Here is a 20,695-nt window from a genome sequence, read left to right on the forward strand (position 1 = left end):
GGTAGTGGTGGTGGTGGGGTTTAAATTAACTTTTGGAATAAGCATGCTAAAATCTGGTAGCAGCCTCATTGGAAAGAAAATGGCCTACCTATCTTCACTACTTCCTCTCCTTTTTATCTAATGCAGTGTTTCCCAACCTTGTGCCTCCAGATGTTTTTGGCCTACAACTCCCATCATCCCTAGCTAGCAAGACCAGTGGTCAGGGATGATGGGAGTTGTAGGCCAAAAACATCTGGAGGCACAAGGTTGGGAAACACTGATCTAATGGAATATCACAGCAGGCAATTCTTCCTTTTCCATACTTTAGACTGGAACATAGATGGACCAGTGATCTGGCTTATACCAAGTCACAGAATAGTTCCATCTGACTAGCAGCAGCTCCCCAGGGTTTCAGACTGGGACATTCTCAGCTCTATTTGGGCATATCAAGGATTGAATTTAGGACTGTCTTCACACAAAGCAGATGCTCTACCATTGAGCCTGGGTACTTCTTTCATACGATGAAAGAGCATGTTTACTATGTTTTAGATAACTACGGTATTTTATTTCCTTTGTTTGCAAATAGTTTTATTGAATTTTGTACACACACACACACACACACACACACACACACACACTGGCAAACAAGAACCAGTGCATTAATATCTTTGTCAGATACCTATTTTATTTTTCAAAAGGTGATACTCATTCTGGTTCTTTGGTAGCAAAGTGGTGTTTGTGTCCTCACAAGGTCTTTAATTTTTTTTTGCTCCCTGTGATATCCAGAAACGCTTTTTTACAATTGTTATTGCTGTTGGCAAAAGTTGCTTCTCCAGGGAGAGAGAATCCTTTGATCAGATGAACAAATAAACTGGCATTTGTTGTTTAAACAAGAGTGTTCTTTATTTCCTGCAAAAGTTGATATGTATTCAGCTTTCTTGTTTACATGTGGGAATTCATGCATAAGATGTTTAACACATGGAAGATGAGAATGCCTTTTTTGTGCCAAGCTAATACAAACTAGACTGTTTGAGAGGCGAGGGGCAATAACCTGCTTATTTAGTTTTTATGTGTATAGCCTGCTGTTCAGCATGTTATGTTACCCATGTTCAAGGATTTGATTATGGGCTATTTTGCCATGTAAGATGTTTCACTATGTCTTACCTATCCACGTTAATCCACTTGTTTCAAAACATTTTATTCTGATAGGTCAGATTTAGTCATAAGCAAATCCCGCCCCCCACCATGAATTTTGATAACCAGGCATGTGAATACATCTCCTGGTTATATCTATTTAAGGTCCTAATCAGATTTTTTTTTTGCCTGGGCTAGTGAGAGTTTATGTTTGTGTGTGGTGATGAACTAGGCAAAACCCTTCCCTTGGTAACTTAGTTACTTGCAGATGCTCAATGAAGATATCAAATCAAGTGGGAGTCTAATGCGCACATTTCTTCCCCTTCCAGAAAAGGGGAGATTGAGAATGCTGTCAGCTTTATCATTTTGAAATTGGTTTCTGTAAAATCCTTCTATCTACGTTTATCATGGTTTGAAGGAAAGTGTGCCCAGACAGAGTGCATACTGAGCTTAAAACACATATTACTACAGTTTTATTATGTGAAAGCTGAAGTAGCAGTGTTATAAGCAAGGCTTGGAGCCAACCAAAGATGCTATAAATTTTATGTCTTAGAATCATAGAACCATAGAGGCTTTGTCAGTTACTAGATGTTGCAGCGACCTGGACATTTTCTATCGTGTGTGTCGGGAAGATACTATTTGTTATATTTGTGTTAAAATACACACCTGGGTATTTTTAAATGTAGCCATGTGCAGGAGTATCTTAGAAAGGAAGAATGGTGGTGTCCCTTAGTCTAAATGTATGGTATCCCAAGATAGGGATGAGTATGTACTGATGATTCAGGCTACAGAACTCTTGCTGTTTAAATGTGTCATTTTATGCTTAGGGATGAGGTGGGGGTGGAAGGGCACAACCTATGTCTGCCTGCATACCTTATAGACACATAAATGTGCATATTAGGGATGTAGCCAACTAAGTCATACTCATGTGTAGAACCACTGAAATCAATGGATTTTTCTTAGCCGTCTCTATTGATTTCAGTGGGTTTACTTTTGATTATAATTCAGTCAGATGCAGCCCTATGTGTCCAAAGGGGAACTCTGCAACAAAAAGGAGTTGCTTGTGGGCTCTTTGCTGGCAGTACACTGAGCACATGAAGGGGAATGTGAAGATAGTTGTTTCTGCCCCTCTGTCCTTCTGTCTTCGCACCCCATTTCTGCAAGTGAAGTACAAATCTGTGATTTGTCACTCATGACTTACATTTGCAAGTAGATCCTCTTTGGTCAGCAAGAGATTTGATTTGCTTGAACATTTTCTTTCCAGAAAAACATTGTTGTAGCAGCCAATAAGGTCTCAAGCAAAGTGACAGCAGTGTCATTCTCTGAGGATTGCAGCTACTTTGTCACAGCTGGAAACCGGCACATCAAATTTTGGTACCTGGATGACAGCAAAACCTCAAAGGTGAGAGGCACAAATGAGAAACTGCATATATGCAGGTAATGGGAAGGAACTGTTGAGACAGGGAGAGAGGATGCATTTTCTACAGAAGGTTTTGCTTTGCTTGGCTGATGGCTTGCCATGCCCTAAACAATTTTGGAAATACAGATAATCTGTTCATTTTATTGATGATATTGGCTATGGAAAAATAAAATGCTTTATTCTATAATATTCACTGAGTACATCTGAGAAGTTCTCTTCAGAACATTTTTAATTATTTCTTTTTTATGAGAAGCAACATAGTAGATTTACAAAAGCAGTGTTCAGCTATTTTGTAAATATGTTCATTTTAAAAACAGAGGCTATCTTCATTCTTTCAATTTTCTCAATAAAACGTGTTGTTCAACATTTTCCCACATTTTATTACACCAGTTCATAACCAGTGGGACCCTCTTCTCTATAAATTGATATCTTCTCTATAAATTGATAAATCTGCCTTCCTTCTCTCACTCTTACTATGTTTTTGTTAGTTTTATCATTTGGACAGCGTCCCATATTCTCAAAATTCAGTCTTGTAATGTTGGGGTGTTGATTTCCTCCTGACTTGGAACTGATTGCCACATAGGCTGCTATCAGAAAGTGTGTTATCATTGCCCTGTCTTCTAGCAAAACATGATTTTAGAATATATCCCAATAGTACAACTGGTGGATTGTTTTGTAGCACATGCCCTGTTCGAAGCATTTATGCTCACCAACGTACAGCAATCTTCTAACATATTTTTCTCTTTTGTACCAGGTGAATGCTACAGTTCCCTTGCTCGGACGTTCCGGTTTGCTTGGGGAACTAAGGAACAACTTCTTCACAGATGTGGCATGCGGCAGGGGCAAAAAAGCAGACAGCACTTTCTGTATCACTTCCTCAGGTCTCCTGTGTGAATTCAACGAGAAGAGGCTGCTGGACAAGTGGGTGGAGCTGAGAGTAAGTTCAGAACCTGGAACTCTTGGTTGATGATGATGGGAATGCACTAAGCCCACAAGCCGTTGTCCTGGGAGCTGGGGCACGCTTGGTCTGAAGGCATGCTATGCAGCAACCTTGATGAAGTTAACCAGGTCTAGGTTTGGCCTGGAAGGAGTCTGCCTGGGAGCCTTATATATGGAAGAAAGGATGTTTTTATTATGTTTCTAGATATGTTATAGCCACCCAGAATGGCTGGAGAAACCCAGCCAGATGGACGGGATACAAATAATAAAATTATTAGTAGTAGTAGTATGTAAAAAAACAAACAAACCCTGCAAATGACCAATGGGGTCCAAAATGACACTTGCCCTATTTGCATGGAAAAGGGATAGGTGCAGTTGAAAGTGGTATGTGGACATGGGTGCGGAAACTCCCTTTCTCCTTGCCTCCCATACTACTGCAGCCCACCTTTCCCAGATTTCTCCTACCTGGGCTCAGATAGGAGTGAGCCTAGCTGGGGGAAAAAAACACACTTGGGGGAAAGCCAGTACTTAGGGGAGGGTTCAGTGTCTCTTCTCCACGCACCTGCCCTTTGGCCCTTCTACAGTTTTTAGGGATTTATTGTACCTCTACCTTCTATGCTTCAAACAAATAGGGCACCACCAGGATTTCAAGTTTGTTGTCAGAGGGTTCCTTTACACCTCCCAGTAAAGTGCACTTTTTATCGGTCCATTTTGAAAGTCGTCTGTAGTTTGGGACTGAGATATATTCATGAAGTGTTTGGATGTATCTATATATTTAGCATTTGGACAATTGTTTTCTGCAGAGAGCCACATGAAAGCCTCTGTCACCCAGGCATGGTGGTGTCCTAAAATAAGACCCCAACTGTGCCGTCTGGGGAGACTCTGTGAATATTGCATGAGAATTGTCTTGAACAGCATTTTTAGCAGCTCATTACTGCATTTCCTTCTCTAGCAAAAGCTACACATTTAAGGACTTTAAGTAAAAGTGATTTTAGAATATTTATTCCATGCAGCCTCACATTAGTGCTACAGTTCAGATGGGTAACTGAATCTGAAAAATGCTGGTTTGCAGAAGCCCTATTAGTTATGACTGATCTGCATTACAAACTGAATTAGAATAACAGAATCATGGAATTGTATGGTTGTAATTGTGCAAGATGCCTTTTCTACCTACAAAGAGGTAATAACTAGATCTGTGATGAATAGACACCTGGTGTAGCGTTGTCGCTGAACCGCACTGAAAACTTGCTCTCCATTGTAATTTGGTAAAACACAAAGGTTTGCATGTGTGTGTGATTACTTTTTTTAAACAGGAGCCTCACTCTCCAAGTTGAATGTCTCTCTTTCTCTCTCCTCCTTTCCTTCCTTTCTGCACTGAAATCACCTTTTCTCTTTTACTTAGAACACAGACAGCTTCACAGTAAGTCAGAATGGCATCGTTGCCTCCAGCACCCCACTTCCACATCATGCCTCCCATTTGTTGTCATATTTTTGCGATGGTGCAAATCGTAATAGCGGGGGGAATATTTAGTGGGATAGGACAAAGTCTAAGACAGAAAGTGTGTTTTGGCAGGGTTCGTTTCCTCTCCTGATGCAGGGGAATATTGCGTAAATAATTGTTGTGTGACTTGCAGGAGGGAAAGGAACTGCTAGGAAAGGACATTCGCTTTCAAGAACCTTTCTTTTCATTTGGTGGCTTCATCTCATATTACTCACTTTCTTCACTTTCTTCCCTCTTTGTCCCCACCACCCTGATTTCCTTCTACCTTGTCATGCTTTTAATGTGGTGCTTTTTAAAGGAATGTGCTGCTCATGTGGGTGTCTTGTGTCCTCAGACCACTGTGGCAAACTGCATCTCTGTGAACCACGATTACATCTTCTGTGGCTGTGCGGATGGCACGGTGCGGATTTTTAACCCTTTGAACCTTCACTTTGTGACTACGCTCCCCAAGCCGCACTTCCTGGGGACGGATATTGCCAGCGTCACGGAAGCCAGGTAGGAAAAGGGAGAGGCCCATGAGCCTCTTTTGACATAACAAAATCTGTGATCTTGTACGATGTCTCAAAGTCATGGCAAGAGCGCCTGCTTGGTGTTGCAGCTTTTCAGTCTGTAATGAAAGTGAAGGTGGGCCCATAGCTCAGCAGTAGGACACATGCATTGCATGTAGAAGGATGCAGGTTTGATATGTGGCATCTGCAGAGTTCCCTGCTTTAGAAAGGTGCTGCTCAAGTGCATTCATAGTCCTGGGATAGGCAGGCAAATAGTCTGACCAGGTACAAGGTAGTTTTGTGCATTAATATGACTAAGAAGCTGTACATGTTTCCTGTGACCTACAAATTTGACTTCTCCCATCTTCCTTCTAAAGCAGTTCCTTCTGTGCCTTTACACCCAAATCTTGTCTTGTAGTATTCTCTCCCTTCCTCCTCCCCAGTCTCAATCTGCCATCGTCCTAGTAGGCTTTGGGGAGTTTAAGTAGGCAGAATGTGCTTGTCTTGGACTCTTTATCATTGGATATTTGGAGCTATGCATTGGTATGCACACACAACAAAGCATTCTTTTGTTGCCCTTCCAAGTATTTTAATTAAATATGCATTTCTCTAGAAAACAAACTTGATGCAAAGAAGCATTCCTTGTTCAGCCTCTCCATGCCTGTGTGCAGCATCTTTTAATATCTTGCTAGCTGGAATTGCTAGACCATTAGCATGTTGCTGCCCTGTTAGCCAGAGGGTCCCTTGATTGTCTGCATTTTGCAGGAGAGATTCAAGCACATACCAGGAAATCTGGGTTTGCACAATTCAATTGAATTACTGTAAAGTGTTCTGTCGCCCTAGCACAACAAATCCAAACTAAAAAAAACCTGACTTTTTGCAGTTAGGGGACTAATAGTGAAATGCATTGAAAAGTGTAGGATGAATGAATTATTAACAGGGAAATGTGTAAACATCCCACAAGGAAATTGGGATGAATGCAGGAAGACTGTTGATTTGTAGTAAAATGAATGAGAAGAAATTCTCAATGAAGACCAGATACGATCTAACATCTGTGTAAGCTCTGGGCAAGCAAATCAGGTTGAGTGCTCAATAAACTGGTTCTCTAGAATAGCCCAGAAAGACAGAAAAAAATACAAATGCGCAAGGCAAGTGCCTTTTCAATGCACTGGCTCTTGGGTCTGAAAAGACCAACTACTCTGCAGATTAAAAAGTGATACGGCCTGTCCAGCTGCAGCCGAGAAAGCCATGACTGTGCACACTCCCATCTCTTGGCCACAATAATAGTTCACGTGTTTGGATTGCAGTTTTGCCTTGCTGAGCCAAACTTCTGCTCAGAATGCAGCCTTGAGCAGCTAATGAGAGCTGCATCCTAAAACTGCAATGATTTGAAATGGGAAGCTGGGCATCAGACGCGGAGTCTGTTTTTTCTGTTTCTGAAAGCCTCGTGTTGTTGGAGCACTCGGCCAGCGATACACTGTGCTGGCTCTTTTTTTCCTCCAGAAGCAATTTCTGCCAGTCCCATGCCTATAATTTCTCTCCGAGCAGCCAAAATTACGTGGCTCCTAAAAGTATGGAGCTTGGGAGCTGATCACAAACATAGATGCATGCATTTTTTTTTTTCATTTGAAAGGAAGCTGAAAGCCGCAGACATCATTAAAACCATTTCATGCAATAGGTTCTTTGTAGGATGCTTGTCTTGAGCCCTTCTGACAGCCCACGCTTCATTAATTACTTGGCGTTCAGTACAATCTCTGTTACATTCTTTGGTCTGCTAGTTCTCAAAATCTGACCCTTTCAGTTGCTCTAGCGCCGTTTATCTTTTTTTGAAAAACCAACATCATATTATTTATTTGATATTCTCTGCATTTCAGTTGCTGTTCTAGATGTGTGAATGCTACTATAAGGGTCTGTTGCTGCTCTATCCCCACCCCCTAGGAAAATGTACATGCAGCAGTTTCTTCAAAATCTGATGAGATTCTGAGATAGGGACCATACAATGAATAATAGCACTAAGCAATCAGTGTAGATTGGTAACTTATTTAGAGCTTGAAGGTTTCTACCCCTCAGTTTTCCTGGTCTGCTATTTTTCCTGTTTTCCCACTCAACCTGTTTGCATGTGTGAATATAGGGGCATCACCATAAGGTGACACTTTTTACAGGGTAACTTGAGTCAAGTCCCTGCCCTGAGGAACTTACAAACTAAATGTTGCTAATGGACTGTTGGTGGAGGGAGGAGAAAAAGGGAAGAGGCAAGAGTCATAGGAGAATATATTCAAATGTGGACACCTTGTAAACAGCCATGTCCGTGGAGTAAGAATGGTGGTGGCAGATTCCAGAGGATTAGCTGGAGAGGTTTCTGTGACTTAGAAAGAGAAGGGTCTGGGTTTTTTTAAAGGGTGTTTGATGTGTCACAAATGACTGATGTAGGCGACTTTTCGGGCTGGGCAAATGCCGAAATTGAATTCTAGCCTGACGGTCTAGAAACAAGGACTGATGTAGGTATGTGTGGGCTAGTAAACATTTTCGTACCCTAATACCTTTCCTAGATTTATTTGTAAGCACTCTGTTTCTTGCTCACTTGTGTGCACATGTACATGTGTACACACACACATATACAAGCAAACAAACAAAAACGGGAGGGGGGGTGCCCCCTTCAGACTGCTTCAAGTTAAAGGAATATTTTTAAGATAAAGTTTTCCCATCAGTCTGTGCAGTTTGAGATGGAAGACAATCCATAGCATTAGGAGAGTGAGAATGCCTATGTATACTGTAAGCATAGGCAACACTCAAATCCAAGATGCATTTCTGCACCTGGAGGGGGGTAGAGCTGTTTTCATGAGAGGGCCTCACAGAACCGTTTTTTTTTTTTTTTTTTGCTTGTGAATTGCTGCTTGCCTTCTTCTGGTTTGGAGACACAAGAAGCAGGCACTGTGCATCAACTTTTCCTTTGACTGGGTTCCTTCCTTGTGGCTCATGTTTTTTTGTCTCCCCTAATGGGTTTTGACTACGTGTGATTTTGGCTTTAGGCACAGTCCTTGGAACATAACCCCCATGTAAGTTGCGGGCTTACTGAATCGGCTCTGCCACAAGTGCAATATCTACCCTTAGACCAGACAATCTCTCTCAGTTGCCCACTCCATTTGAAATATGATTACAATCCTGACCTGGGTTACAGGGGTCTTAATAACATTTAAAACAAGATAATTATGCATGAAGCATTTCTGAACGTTGGAAAGAATTCTATAAATGGGCAAGGTAATTATATCATAAAATGTAACTATATGAATGTAGAATTAACTAGGTCAGCCTTTCCCCACCTGGATCCGTCCTGGCTATGCTGGGGCTGATGGGACTTGTAATCCCAAAACCCATGGAGCACACCAGGTTGGGAAAGGCCGAAATAGAGGGTGGTAGCCACCAAAACAAGCAACCACCTTGCCCAAGCTTCGTTATACTTTGTGCCTTCTCTTTCCACCCTCCCTGTTCTTCCAACAATTCACCATTGTCCTCTCTTTGTTCACAGCCGGCTCTTCTCTAATGTGACCGATGCCAAGTATCCAGACACCATTGCCTTGACTTTTGACCCCAATAACCAATGGCTCTCCTGCGTTTACAATGATCACAGCCTGTATGTGTGGGATGTCAAGGATCCCAAGAAAGTGGGCAAGGTTTATTCGGCATTGTACCACTCCTCTTGTGTTTGGAACGTTGAGGTAAGCAAGGATTAAGAAGGTTGCCATGTGGTGAGGGGAGTTGAGGGGAGCAGTTGTTTGTGCAATGGCAATAAGAGGGTTTCTCTCTCTCCTTGTTGGCTGGTTGCAAAACTGAAGTGAGATTAAAATTAAGATGGTAATTCTCATTGTAGCAAGAATCCCGAAATAATCTTCCCTCCGCTTTTGTTAATGGGTTTTCCCTGCTTGCTTGGGTTCAGGCAGTAGGTAGAAGCAATACAGTCATACCTTGATTTTTGAACAGTTTAGTTCTCGAACATTTCGGTTCCCAAATGCTGCAAACCCAGAAGTGACTGTTCTGGTTTGCGAACTATTTTTGGAAGCCGAACATCTGATGTGGCTTCCAATTGGCTGCAGGAACTTCCTGCAGCCAATCAGAATCTGCACTTTGGTTTCAGAACGTTTTGGAAGTCGAACGGACTTTCAGAACAGATTCTGTTCAACTTCCAAGGTACAACTGTATTTTGCAACTGCAGGAATGAACTGCCTGAATCCATAGGGATGGAGACTAATTGTACAGGGGGGAGGAGGAAGAAGAGGAGGAGGAGGAGGAGGAGAATTACCCTTCCTACTCATGCAACTGAAAATTTAATGCACATATTGAGGACAGGGCCCAGGCTGAGGCATTTTCTATCGATTTAAAATATTCCACCTTAAAGTGAAGGTGTCCTTGGAAAGATATGAACCTGATGTTTCCCTGATGCAGGGATGGCCAGCATGGTGCCCTCCAGCTGTAGATAAAGTAAGGCTTGCATCAAGCTCCAGCCAGCATGGCCAGTGGTCTCATCCAGCTACCCCTGCCCTGGTCTTTAGCCTCTAAGAACAGGCCATGTAGTTACAAAGACTTGGTTTCTTTTGCTCTTCCATTTTCTATACCTAAAGGTGCAGGAAGAAAATGTGCTATGACCACAGCCTGCAACTCGAGAACATTTGGCTTCCTTGCTTCTAACTTTAGGAAAGGAAATGTTGCAGATCTCTCTGATCAGTGCTTTCTTTTTCTGTCACCATCTTCTGAAATCAGCCTGGAACTTGAAAACTCCCTCATGTGGACGTGTACTGAGCACCTATCCCAACAGGGCTGCTGCTTTGTGTGTCCAGAAACTTTCTCTTAGGGGGTTAGTCGGAAAAGGAACAAAGGGAACTAAGTAGGCATTTCTGATCACCTCCTTTTCTCAGTACAGTACTGGTTTCAGTTATGCCAGAGTGTCAAAGGATCATAGCAATAGCAGAGTGCTGCTCCCTGGTGGTGTGCGCAAGAGTGTTTAAAGATATTTCCTCCTTTCTACTTGCATTGGTAATGAGCATTTGGAGTGTTATCATGTAACAGCAGGGCTCCTATTTAATGGACAAATTGCCATCATGTTCTGGCCAGGTTATTTTATATAAATGGAAATGAAGGTTTAATTTGCCTAGGAAGACCACTTTCAAATGTGGACAGGGCAGGCCTCATGCTCTTTAATAATTATGTAGAACAAGGAATTTTGGCAGAAGCGGCTTGGTTTGCAGGGTGTAAAAAGGCTGTACCTATCAAAATCACCTCTCCAACACATCTGTTTAGCAGCAAGGAGCCCTGTTCTCTCCTGAATTTCGCCATCCTCAGTTTGGTGCAAATGCATTTCCTCTTTTTTCGTTTTTATTGTCAAATACAGATGATACCTTTCTTACTTTGCTTTGTTTGCCTGTCTTCAGGTGTACCCTGAGGTGAAGGATAGCAACCAGTCTTGCTTGCCCCCCAACTCTTTCATCACCTGCTCTTCTGATAATACCATCCGCCTCTGGAACACAGAGAGCTCAAACATCCATGGGGCGGCTCTGCATCGGAACATTCTGAGCAATGTAAGAACATATTTTGGTCTGGAACTCATCACATGGGATTGTTCTTAATGCAGGACAAAAGGAGCTGAGCAGCCAGCTTTATACCAAATGTGCAATCTAGGCAATGTTGCTCTGAAATGCAGTAACCAAGTTAAGTTTTGCTTGTGAGAGCAGCCTTGGAGTTTGTTTGCAAGTTTTAGCCTGTATGGATCGTGTTTGTGTTCCACGTTTTTACTGTGTTATGTAAGAACCAGCGCCCAAAGTGCCTTAACCAGTATAATCAAACACTCCTGCTGTTCACCACTTTGGGGTAGCTTTTGGGCTGTGTAGCAGGTTATAGATAAAGCCATAACATAAGGAACGTCTTGTTCTTTTTCTCATCAGGACTTGATGAAAATTATATATGTAGATGAAAACACTCAGACCCTCCTGGACACAGAATATAACACTGGTGGGGGTGCCGACAAGGCTGACACGCAGGCCCTAGATGCAAAAGTGGGGATTCGTACAGTATGTGTGAGCCCTACTGGGGAGCACCTGGCATCAGGTGACAGGATAGGTACCCTCAGGTAAGTTTTTTAAAATTATTATTAAAGAAGGCTAAACCTCTGTAGCAATACTGAAAGGTCCTTTCTGACCCTCTGACTGTGCTCTTCTCAGGATCTATGAGCTGAAATCCCTGAGAGAAATGCTGAAGGTGGAAGCTCATGATTCTGAAATCCTCTGCCTTGAGTACTCCAGACCTGAGACAGGTAAGATTAGCTCAACCCCAACTCTGGCTTATTTGTTGGCATTCTGAGTTTAACTGATTATACTCTATTTTATCAAAATTAGGCTCTTTAGCTCTGTTAGCAGAGATCATGCAATTCTAGATACAAAATTTGAAGGAGGCGAAATATTCTATTACTAAAGTCACAGGCACATATAGGCCATTGCTTCTTTTAAAAATTAATCACAGAATGAAACGTTATTGCTGCTGTTGTTGTTGCTGTTACTGTTGTTGTATGTTGCCCTTCTGACTGGATTGCCCCAGCCACTCTGGGTGGCTCCAAACAAAACACATTAAAAATTTCCCTATACAGGGTTGCCTTCAGATGTCTTCTAAAAGTCTCATTGTTGTTTATTTCCTTGACATCTGATGGGAGGACATTCCACAGGGTGGGTGCCACTAACAGAAGGCCCTCTGCTTGGTTCCCTGTAACTTCACTTCTCACATTGAGGGAACCTCCAAAAGGCCCCTGGACCTCAGTCAGGGATGGAGACAGTACTTCTGGTATACGGGGCCAAGGTCATTTAGGACTTTAAAAGTCAGCACCAAAACTTTGAATTGGGCTGGGAAATGTACCAGGAGCCAATGCAGATCTTTTAGGACTGGTGTTATATGGTCCCGGCTGCCACTCCCAGTCATCAGTCTAGCTGCCGCATTCTGGATTAGTTGTAGTTTCCGAGTCACCTTGAAAGGTAGTCCCACGTAGAGCGCATTGCAGTAGTCCAAGTGGGAGATAACTAGACAGTCTGAAGGCAGGTAGGTCTCAGCCAGCATGCCAGATGGAGCTGGTAGAGAGTTGCCCTGGACACAAAATTAACCTGTGTCTCCATGGACAGCTGTGAGTCCAAAATGACTCCCAGTCTGTGCACCTGGTCCTTCAGGGGCACAGTTACCCCATTCAGGAGCATGGAGTCCCCCACATATGTCCACCTCCCTGTTCCCCAGAAGCAGTACTTCCGTCTTGTTGGGATTCAACCTCAGTCCATTAACCACCAACCATCCTCCAACATGAGGGAAGCACCATTGTATCACAACATACTGCAGTCCTTTTGAAGTCCAGCTTGAGGAAATGCACTAGCAACTAAAGGATTTTCTCATTTCATATCTTTATGACAGGGTTGAAGCTTCTAGCATCAGCCAGTCGAGACAGACTGATTCATGTTTTGGATGCAGGGAAGGATTATAGCTTGCAACAGACACTGGATGAGCATTCGTCCTCTATCACAGCCGTGAAGTTTGCAGGTAACGGGGTCAAGTGCAACTGCCTTTGTTAACTCGACAAATGTTCCTCATTGCAGTTACAAGTAGCTGATAGACATTTGACAGTTTTCCTAGCTGATTGCTGCATTTGGGTACCCACTTCCCATAACATCCTGGTTCCTTTCCTTTCTGCCTCTGGAATACTGCAAACTTTCCAAGTAGAGGAAAGACAACTGGTTAGTGCAGCAGACATCATGCAACAAAACATTCATTTGCTCATATTCAGTGTTCAGTTGGGGAAGGGCCACTGCTCAGTGGGAGAGCATCTGCTTTGCATCCAAAAAGTCCCAGATTTCATCATTGGCATCTCCAGGTAGGAGTGGGGAGACTCTTGTCTGAAACTCTGGAGAGCCCCTCCCAGTCATCGTACACAGTGCTAGGCTAGATGCGCCAATGGTCTGAATAAGGCTGCTATGTTCACACATTATCAGAAAGTTATCTTCACCCCTTTCCCCTGCCAAATTGACCTTGGTTTGTGTTCTCCTGTCACGTGTGGTTTGGCTCTTTTGCATGGGTGATGTGGAGCTATTTGCAGATGTGGTACACTTACTCTCTATTCACGGTTCAGACTTTTCGTTAGCAAAATTTGTATATCGCCTAATTGTAAATACTGTAAAACCTCTAAAGTGGTTTGTTGGGGGGGGGGCGGAGATTGTATGGGTTAATTAAGTGTGGCGTAGCAATACATAACTTGGATTTGAAACCTCTGTGCAGATGCTTACTGAGCCAAGAAGCTCACTGGGTAAACTTTGACCAGCCATGCTTTCTCAGCCTGGCCTACCTCACAGGATGGTTGTGAGAATCAAACAGAAAAGGGGCCTGTTTGCAATTTTTCACCCTTGTGCTCCTTCAAATGGAACAGAGCCTGGTTTGCTAGGGTGGAAAAGTGCATTGCTTTTTTTAAAAAAACAAAAACAAAACAACCTATCATCTCCAAACCCTGGTGCTCTCCAGATGTTCTGGCCTGCAAGTCCAGTCAACCCCAGTCATGGTGATGGAGCCTGTACTCTAAAACACAATGTTTGAGAAGGCTGCTTTAAAACACAGACTGGCAGGAATAGTAATATGCCATATACAGGAAGGACTGTAAGGCACAAATAAACTGAAGAAATTTAAGTTTTGTATTGCATGTCTGCTTGCTCATGGGCCTACCTGTTTCTCTCCTTCTCTAGCCAATGATGGAAAGGTGAAAATGATCAGCTGTGGAGCAGATAAGAGTATCTATTTCCGCACTGCACAGAAGGTAATTCCATTAGAGTATTCTATCTTTGTGTAACTTCTGGAGTAGAGCTATTTTAAGAGCGAAGATGAGAGGAAAGGCTTTGGATGGTGGTCAAGGCCTTGTTTCTTTCCCATCTTAATTAAAAATATATATATATGTAAGAAACTATGTTGCAGGAGGCCTGCTAGTAATGGAGTCATTCAGCCACTGTATAATTTCAGCCTCTTTGTGTAACTGTTTCGAAGGAGGGCGCTTTTATCTCTTGCTTGGAAAGAATACCCTGGTCTTCATTGAAGCGCCCCGGTCTTCATTGCTGCTGTTTTTTTTCTTGTACAGACAGCTGATGGGGTTCTCTTTACTCGTACGCACCATGTTGTTAGGAAGACCACTCTGTACGACATGGATGTGGACCCTAACTGGAAGTATGCTGCTATTGGATGCCAGGACCGTAATATCAGGTTGGTTCACTAGTTGGGATCTAAACATTTTATTCCTTAGCTTAGACTTGAGAACAAGTTCCATTGAACTCAGTGTGTCATTTCTTAATAAACATGACCAATGGAGTCAAATCAAGGTTTAAAATTTCCTTCCCAACCTTCCCCACCCTGGTGCCGTCTAGATTTTTGGGCTGCAGCTTGCATCAGCCCCAGCCATCAAGGTCAATGATCAGGGATGGTGGGAGGTTTTTAAAATTATTATCAATCAATCAATCAATCAATCAATCAATTAGATTTCCTCCCTTGCCTTGTACTGTAAGATCCTAGGGTTGGTTACAAAGAGTTGTAGTCCAACAGCATATGGAGAGCACCAGGTTGGGGGAGGTGGGTGAAGGCACTACTAATCAGAAAACCATCCTGTGAGTGCCTGACTTGTTCCAACTTCACTATTCAAAGAACCAATGCCTGGGACTAGCTTCTTCTCACTATTCAGTCACACCTAATGCAAAGACAGTATGCAGAAATCTATTGACAGAGGATTTCTTGCACTGGCCAGGGGTTAGGGTAGGTGTCATTTGGAGGCCCCTTCTGATGCTATGATCCCAAGAGAAGAGTGGCAGGAGCACTCATGTGTCGGATGGGTAGGTGGAGTGGCCACTAGGTTAGATATCTCTTTTGAAAGGGAGGTGGATCTTTACAGCTAATAACTATGCAGGGCTAAATGAAACTGTCACATGTTCAAGACCCACCAGACAAGAGGCCCCGAATGCTAGAAGTCTGTCTGGTGAGCTTCCCAGAGATATTTGGCTGGCCACTCACTGTTTGAACTAGATTTTATTTATTTTATATTTTATTAGCTTTCTCAGGACGGTTCAAAAGATAAAAATACAAGATGAAGCAAGAAAGCAACAATACCCCTCCCACAAACACATTAAAAAGGTCGTAGGATATTAATCAGCCAAATGGTTGAAGAGGAACATTTTTGCCTGGCTCCTAAAAATATGTAATGAAGGTACCAGCTGAACCTCCCTTGGGAGAGCATTCGGCAGATGGGGAGCCACTGCAGAAAAGGCCTGTTCTCATGTTGACACCCTTCGGACCACACGTGGAGGAGGCACATGAAGAAGGGCCTCAGAGGATGAATGCAGAGTCTGGGTCGGTTTATATGAGAGGCAGTGCTTTGAGGTATTACAGTCCTGAGATGCAATTCTTGTTCTGCTATAGCAGGGCCTTATTAATGATAATGTCTTGTTTACCTCTCAGGATTTTCAACATTAGCAGTGGGAAGCAAAAAAAGCTATACAAGGGATCCCAAAGTGAAGATGGCACCCTCATTAAAGTAAGGCCTTTATCGGTTTTGCCTCCCACGGCTCCATTTTTCCTTGTGTGTGCTTTTTATTATGTGCAGCTTGATTTGGTGCTCTGATTGAGGGGCTAGATTTCAACTTAATTCCATGTAATGTGAAGACCTTACGTTTGGGAATATGTCATTTGTTGCTGGTGTATGTTTGTGCAAATTGCAGAATGGATGATCTCTCCTCAATATATTCTGGGTATAAATGAAAGATAACATTATAAAGATGTGGATAAAATTACTACCATTACTCCAGAAAATAAGTAGTTAAAATCCATAAGAATCACTCTGCGCTAAAAACGGGGATGAATAAATAAGTATTGGCTTCGGGTTTCTCAATAAAAATGCTGTGTTTTAAAGTGGCATCTGTGGATAATTTATCTGCTGCTACTCTAAACTGATCCATATGGACAAGAAATCCGGTGGTGCTGAATAAGCATATTTGAATATGGTACATTCTCCCCATTGTGCACGTCATGCATTATCCTGGGGCACTTCCTCTATTCCCTTTTGATGATTCTTGCTTGCTGTGTTGTGGAAACATACACAATAACTTTGCATTCAGTCTCCAAAACAGTTTTGTTTATTGTTTCTCAGCTCTCTTAGCCTTGATTCAGGAAGAGCCTCTCCTAGCCAGATCAGCTTGTTTGCTTTCCAGATTTTTTCAGCAAAGCAGATTGCTAGAAATCTGTGACACAGAAGATGACAATATTGCCAGGGTGGAGAGATCTGAGAATCTAGAACAATGCTAACATCCTATTCTTCTGAGGGGATCCTAACCTCTAATGTCTAATGTCTAATATGTATATACCAGTTACATGGCTGGTGAACTCTACCCCCCTTCAAGGTTTTTTTGGGGGGAGAATAGGAGAGTTTGGATCCAAAGCCTCATCTGCATTTTAGTTAACTTCGTTAGCATGTGATTACAAAATATGCATTATTATCTGCTGGCCTGAATAATGCTCATACCCAGAAACATACCCACCTGGTTGTGTGCACTTAGCAAAATCCTGCAAACTAGACTTTCTAAAGCCAAGAGACCATAGCACAGATATATTTTATTGTTATTCTTTTTTTCTGTGTCATTTGTTTCAGGTGCAAACAGATCCCTCTGGTCTCTATATTGCTACAAGCTGCTCTGACAAGAACCTTTCTATCTTTGATTTCTACTCAGGCGAGTGTGTGGCCACAATGTATGGGCATTCAGGTAAATCACTGAGCCTTTGTTGATGGTGAATGTTGCTTGAAAATTCTTAGTGACTTACATTCCATGGTTGTTTTTTTTAAATGAAGGGAGCATGTTATAGTACCATATTTGGTAGTACCACATTTGATAAAACATATTTTCATAGAAATAATACTTTTCTCTATGTTGAGCTGGTGCAATTGCAAATGAGGTGCCCTTTAGGTGTTTCAGCAGTGGTATGTTTTATTTTAATTAATCCATATAGTGGGTTTGTTGAATGGTTTCATATGATTTTTGACTGGTGGCCTCGGAAGTGGCTCATAATTTTTTAAAAACACTATTGATACATTAAAAACCACGTACTTAGAAAAGAACTAGCCTGGCTTCATCAGGAGTTGGTACCTGGCATTGTCTTTGCCTACCTGCCCTCTTCCCTTCCACACAGGACAGTTGGTAGTAGTGGGTCCTCTGGTGAAGGATCAGTCCACCTGCTGCTTTGTCTTTGCCTCCTGCCCTCTGTAATCCTTCAGGTTTGTTTTGGTATTACATGTGAAGCTGACGCAATCGGTCAGGTTAGGCAACGGATCCTGCAGGGCTTATGGTCATAGAACTCCAAGGTGTTCATTTGAAGTCATTGCACATGACAGTGCTTCAAGATCTGTTCTCTTTGTCCTTCTGACATTTACAGAGATTGTAACTGGGATGATGTTCAGCAATGACTGCAAACACTTGATCTCGGTCTCTGGTGACAGGTAAGCAAAGGGATATTTCTGCCTTAGATCTTCCTTTCATCGGTGGGTATGGATGCTTAAAAGTTACTTTAAAAAAAAAATGGGGTGGATGGGCAAATGGCCTTGACTCTGTGCATTAAAAGAGTATTAACATAGGCCTCCCACTGTGAGGTGTGATAATATTTGAAGAATTATGAGGAAAGAGGTGCATCCTGGGCTTTCTGAAGTGTCAGTATGAAGGTGGGAAGCAGTGGGCACCAGGCAAGTACACTGAGGAGACGGCACTGAGCTTCTAGCCACAGGTATTGAGGAGGATATAGAAACTTGCAGGAGAACGAATCTTCTACAGGAACGTGTATCTGGGTAGAATTGGGGTTCTTGAGTAAGACAAGACTTGTTTCTGTGTTTCCTGCTTACAGCTGCATTTTCATCTGGCGTCTGAGTTCGGAGATGACCATCAACATGCGGCAGCGCCTGGCAGACATGAAGCAGAGAGGGAAGCAAGCGGAGAAAGCACAGCCAGGCAAACCAGCTGGGCTTGCCAGGTAGGAGGAAGCCATTGCGGACAGTTTTCAGTAATAAGAGGTGTTTACTGGCTGCATAATCAAGTGGAAATTCAGATGTGGAGGGACTCAGGTGGTGCTGTGGTCTAAACCAGTGAGCCTCTTGGGCTTGCCAATCAGAAGGTTGGTGGTTTGAATCCCCGTGACAGGATGAGCTCCTGTTGCTCTGTCCCAGCTCCTGCCAACCTAGCAGTTCGAAAGCACGCCAGTGCAAGTAGATAAATAGGTACCGCTGCGGTGGGAAGGTAAATGGCGTTTCTGTGCACTCTGGCTTCCGTCATAGTGTTCTGTTGCACCAGAAGCAGTTTAGTCATGCTGGCCACATGACCCGGAAAGCTGTCTGTGGACAAACGCCCGCTCCCTCGGCCTGAAAGCGAAATGAGCGCCGCAACCCCATAGTCACCTTTGACTGGACTTAACTGTCCAGGGGTCCTTTACCGTTACGTTTTTTTTTTCAGATGTTGCCATCTTCTAATGCAGGGTTGGAGAACTGTGGCCCTTCAGATGTTGTTGGACTTCAACACCCATGAGCCCCAGCCATCTTGGCCAGTGGTCAGGGATGATGGGTGCTGTAGTACAGCAACTTCAAGAGGGCCGCAGATTCCTCATTCCTTTGTTAATGGAAAGAGTCAGTCAGCAGAATAGTGAGGGGGTGAGCTATGTTCAGTGATTTCCCCCCTATGTCTGCTCCAGAGGGTCCCCCAACCCACTGGAGTAAATTTTTGGAGGGTGTGGGGTAATACTGGGGAAATTGCTGAGCTTTTCAATGGCTAACTTCTTCCATTAGCTGAAGATCACTATTCCACCCCATGTTTTACTTTGCATTTGTTGATGATAGGAGACTATGAACTTGTGTGATAGTTCTGCATCTGTACGAAGGGGTTTTCATTAAACAACTATGGGCTCTCTAATCTATACCACTGTCATACCTTATGTTCTTCTGGTAACATTATGGGAGGTTGCCTGCTCTTCATGGGGTTACACTACCTCTGAAAGAGATGGTACATAACTTGGGGCACTTCTGCATCCTTTGCTGTCACTTGAGGCTCAAGTGGCCTCAACCATGTGGAGTGCCTTCCATCAGCTTTGGCTGGTGGTTCAGCTGCACCCCTATCTGGACAGGGATAGCCTAACTTCTGTGGTCTATGTTTCGGTAACCTCTACATCAGATTACTGCAATGTGTTGTATGTAGGGCTGCCTCTGAAGACTGTTCGGAAACTTCAGCTGGCGCAGAATTCAGCAGCCAGGTTGCTCACTGGAGCAAGATGGTTTGAGCATATTACACAGATCCGACTGCACTGCCTGCCAGTTATTTTCCGGGTCCAAATAAAAGTGCTGGTTTTGATCAATAAAGCCTCAATACCTCAAGAACCGCCTTTCCTCATATGAACCGACCTGGTTCATCATCTGAGGCCCTTCTTCATATGCCTCCTCAACATGAGGTCTGGAAGGTGCCAACATAAGAACAGGCCTTTTCTGTGGTGGCGCTCTGCTCTTGGAATGCTCACCTCAGAGAGGCTTTCTTGGAGCCTTCGTCACGTATCTGTAGGCACCGAGCAAAAACATTCTTCTTCTCCCAGGCCTTTGGCTCATTAAACTGTGGCATTTTAAACTGTGTGTCATAGAATCATAGAGTTGGAAGAGACCACAAGGGCCATCGAGTCCAACCCCCTGCCAAGCAGGAAACACCATCAGAGCACTCCTGACATATGGTTGTCAAGCCTCTGCTTAAAGACCTCCAAAGAAGGAGACTCCACCACACTCCTTGGCAGCAAATTCCACTGTCGAACAGCTCTTACTGTCAGGAAGTTCTTCCTAATGTTTAGGTGGAATCTTCTTTCTTGTAGTTTGGATCCATTGCTCCGTGTCCGCTTCTCTGGAGCAGCAGAAAACAACCTTTCTCCCTCCTCTATGTGACATCCTTTTATATATTTGAACATGGCTATCATATCACCCCTTAACCTCCTCTTCTCCAGACTAACATGCCCAGCTCCCTTAGCCGTTCCTCATAAGGCATCGTTTCCAGGCCTTTGACCATTTTGGTTGCCCTCCTCTGGACACGTTCCAGTTTGTCAGTGTCCTTCTTGAACTGTGGTGCCCAGAACTGGACACAGTACTCCAGGTGAGGTCTGACCAGAGCAGAATACAGTGGCACTATTACT

At 43.2% G+C, this 20,695-nt stretch overlaps 1 protein-coding gene across 12 annotated transcripts in view; it reads left to right on the plus strand.

Annotated features, from left to right (window-relative positions):
* The window catches only part of MAPKBP1 (mitogen-activated protein kinase binding protein 1), a 118,789-nt gene that overhangs the window by 72,853 nt on the left and 25,241 nt on the right, over positions 1-20,695 (plus strand). For 6 of the 12 annotated variants that reach the window (XM_083744065.1, XM_083744072.1, XM_083744076.1 and 3 more), the window contains exons 7-21: positions 2,378-2,515; positions 3,288-3,470; positions 4,875-4,892; positions 5,308-5,468; positions 8,988-9,177; positions 10,885-11,031; positions 11,395-11,579; positions 11,671-11,762; positions 12,896-13,021; positions 14,212-14,282; positions 14,598-14,719; positions 15,962-16,037; positions 17,148-17,259; positions 17,927-17,990; positions 18,389-18,514. In XM_083744065.1, coding sequence (XP_083600191.1) covers positions 2,378-2,515; positions 3,288-3,470; positions 4,875-4,892; positions 5,308-5,468; positions 8,988-9,177; positions 10,885-11,031; positions 11,395-11,579; positions 11,671-11,762; positions 12,896-13,021; positions 14,212-14,282; positions 14,598-14,719; positions 15,962-16,037; positions 17,148-17,259; positions 17,927-17,990; positions 18,389-18,514 — 1,811 coding nt within the window. The remainder of the gene's footprint in view (positions 1-2,377; positions 2,516-3,287; positions 3,471-4,874; positions 4,893-5,307; positions 5,469-8,987; positions 9,178-10,884; positions 11,032-11,394; positions 11,580-11,670; positions 11,763-12,895; positions 13,022-14,211; positions 14,283-14,597; positions 14,720-15,961; positions 16,038-17,147; positions 17,260-17,926; positions 17,991-18,388; positions 18,515-20,695) is intronic. The other 6 variants (XM_083744066.1, XM_083744075.1, XM_083744069.1 and 3 more) reach the window with 1 other exon arrangement.

Source organism: Podarcis gaigeae, assembly GCF_964106915.1.
Source record: "Podarcis gaigeae genome assembly, chromosome: 1".
NCBI lineage: Eukaryota > Metazoa > Chordata > Lepidosauria > Squamata > Lacertidae > Podarcis > Podarcis gaigeae.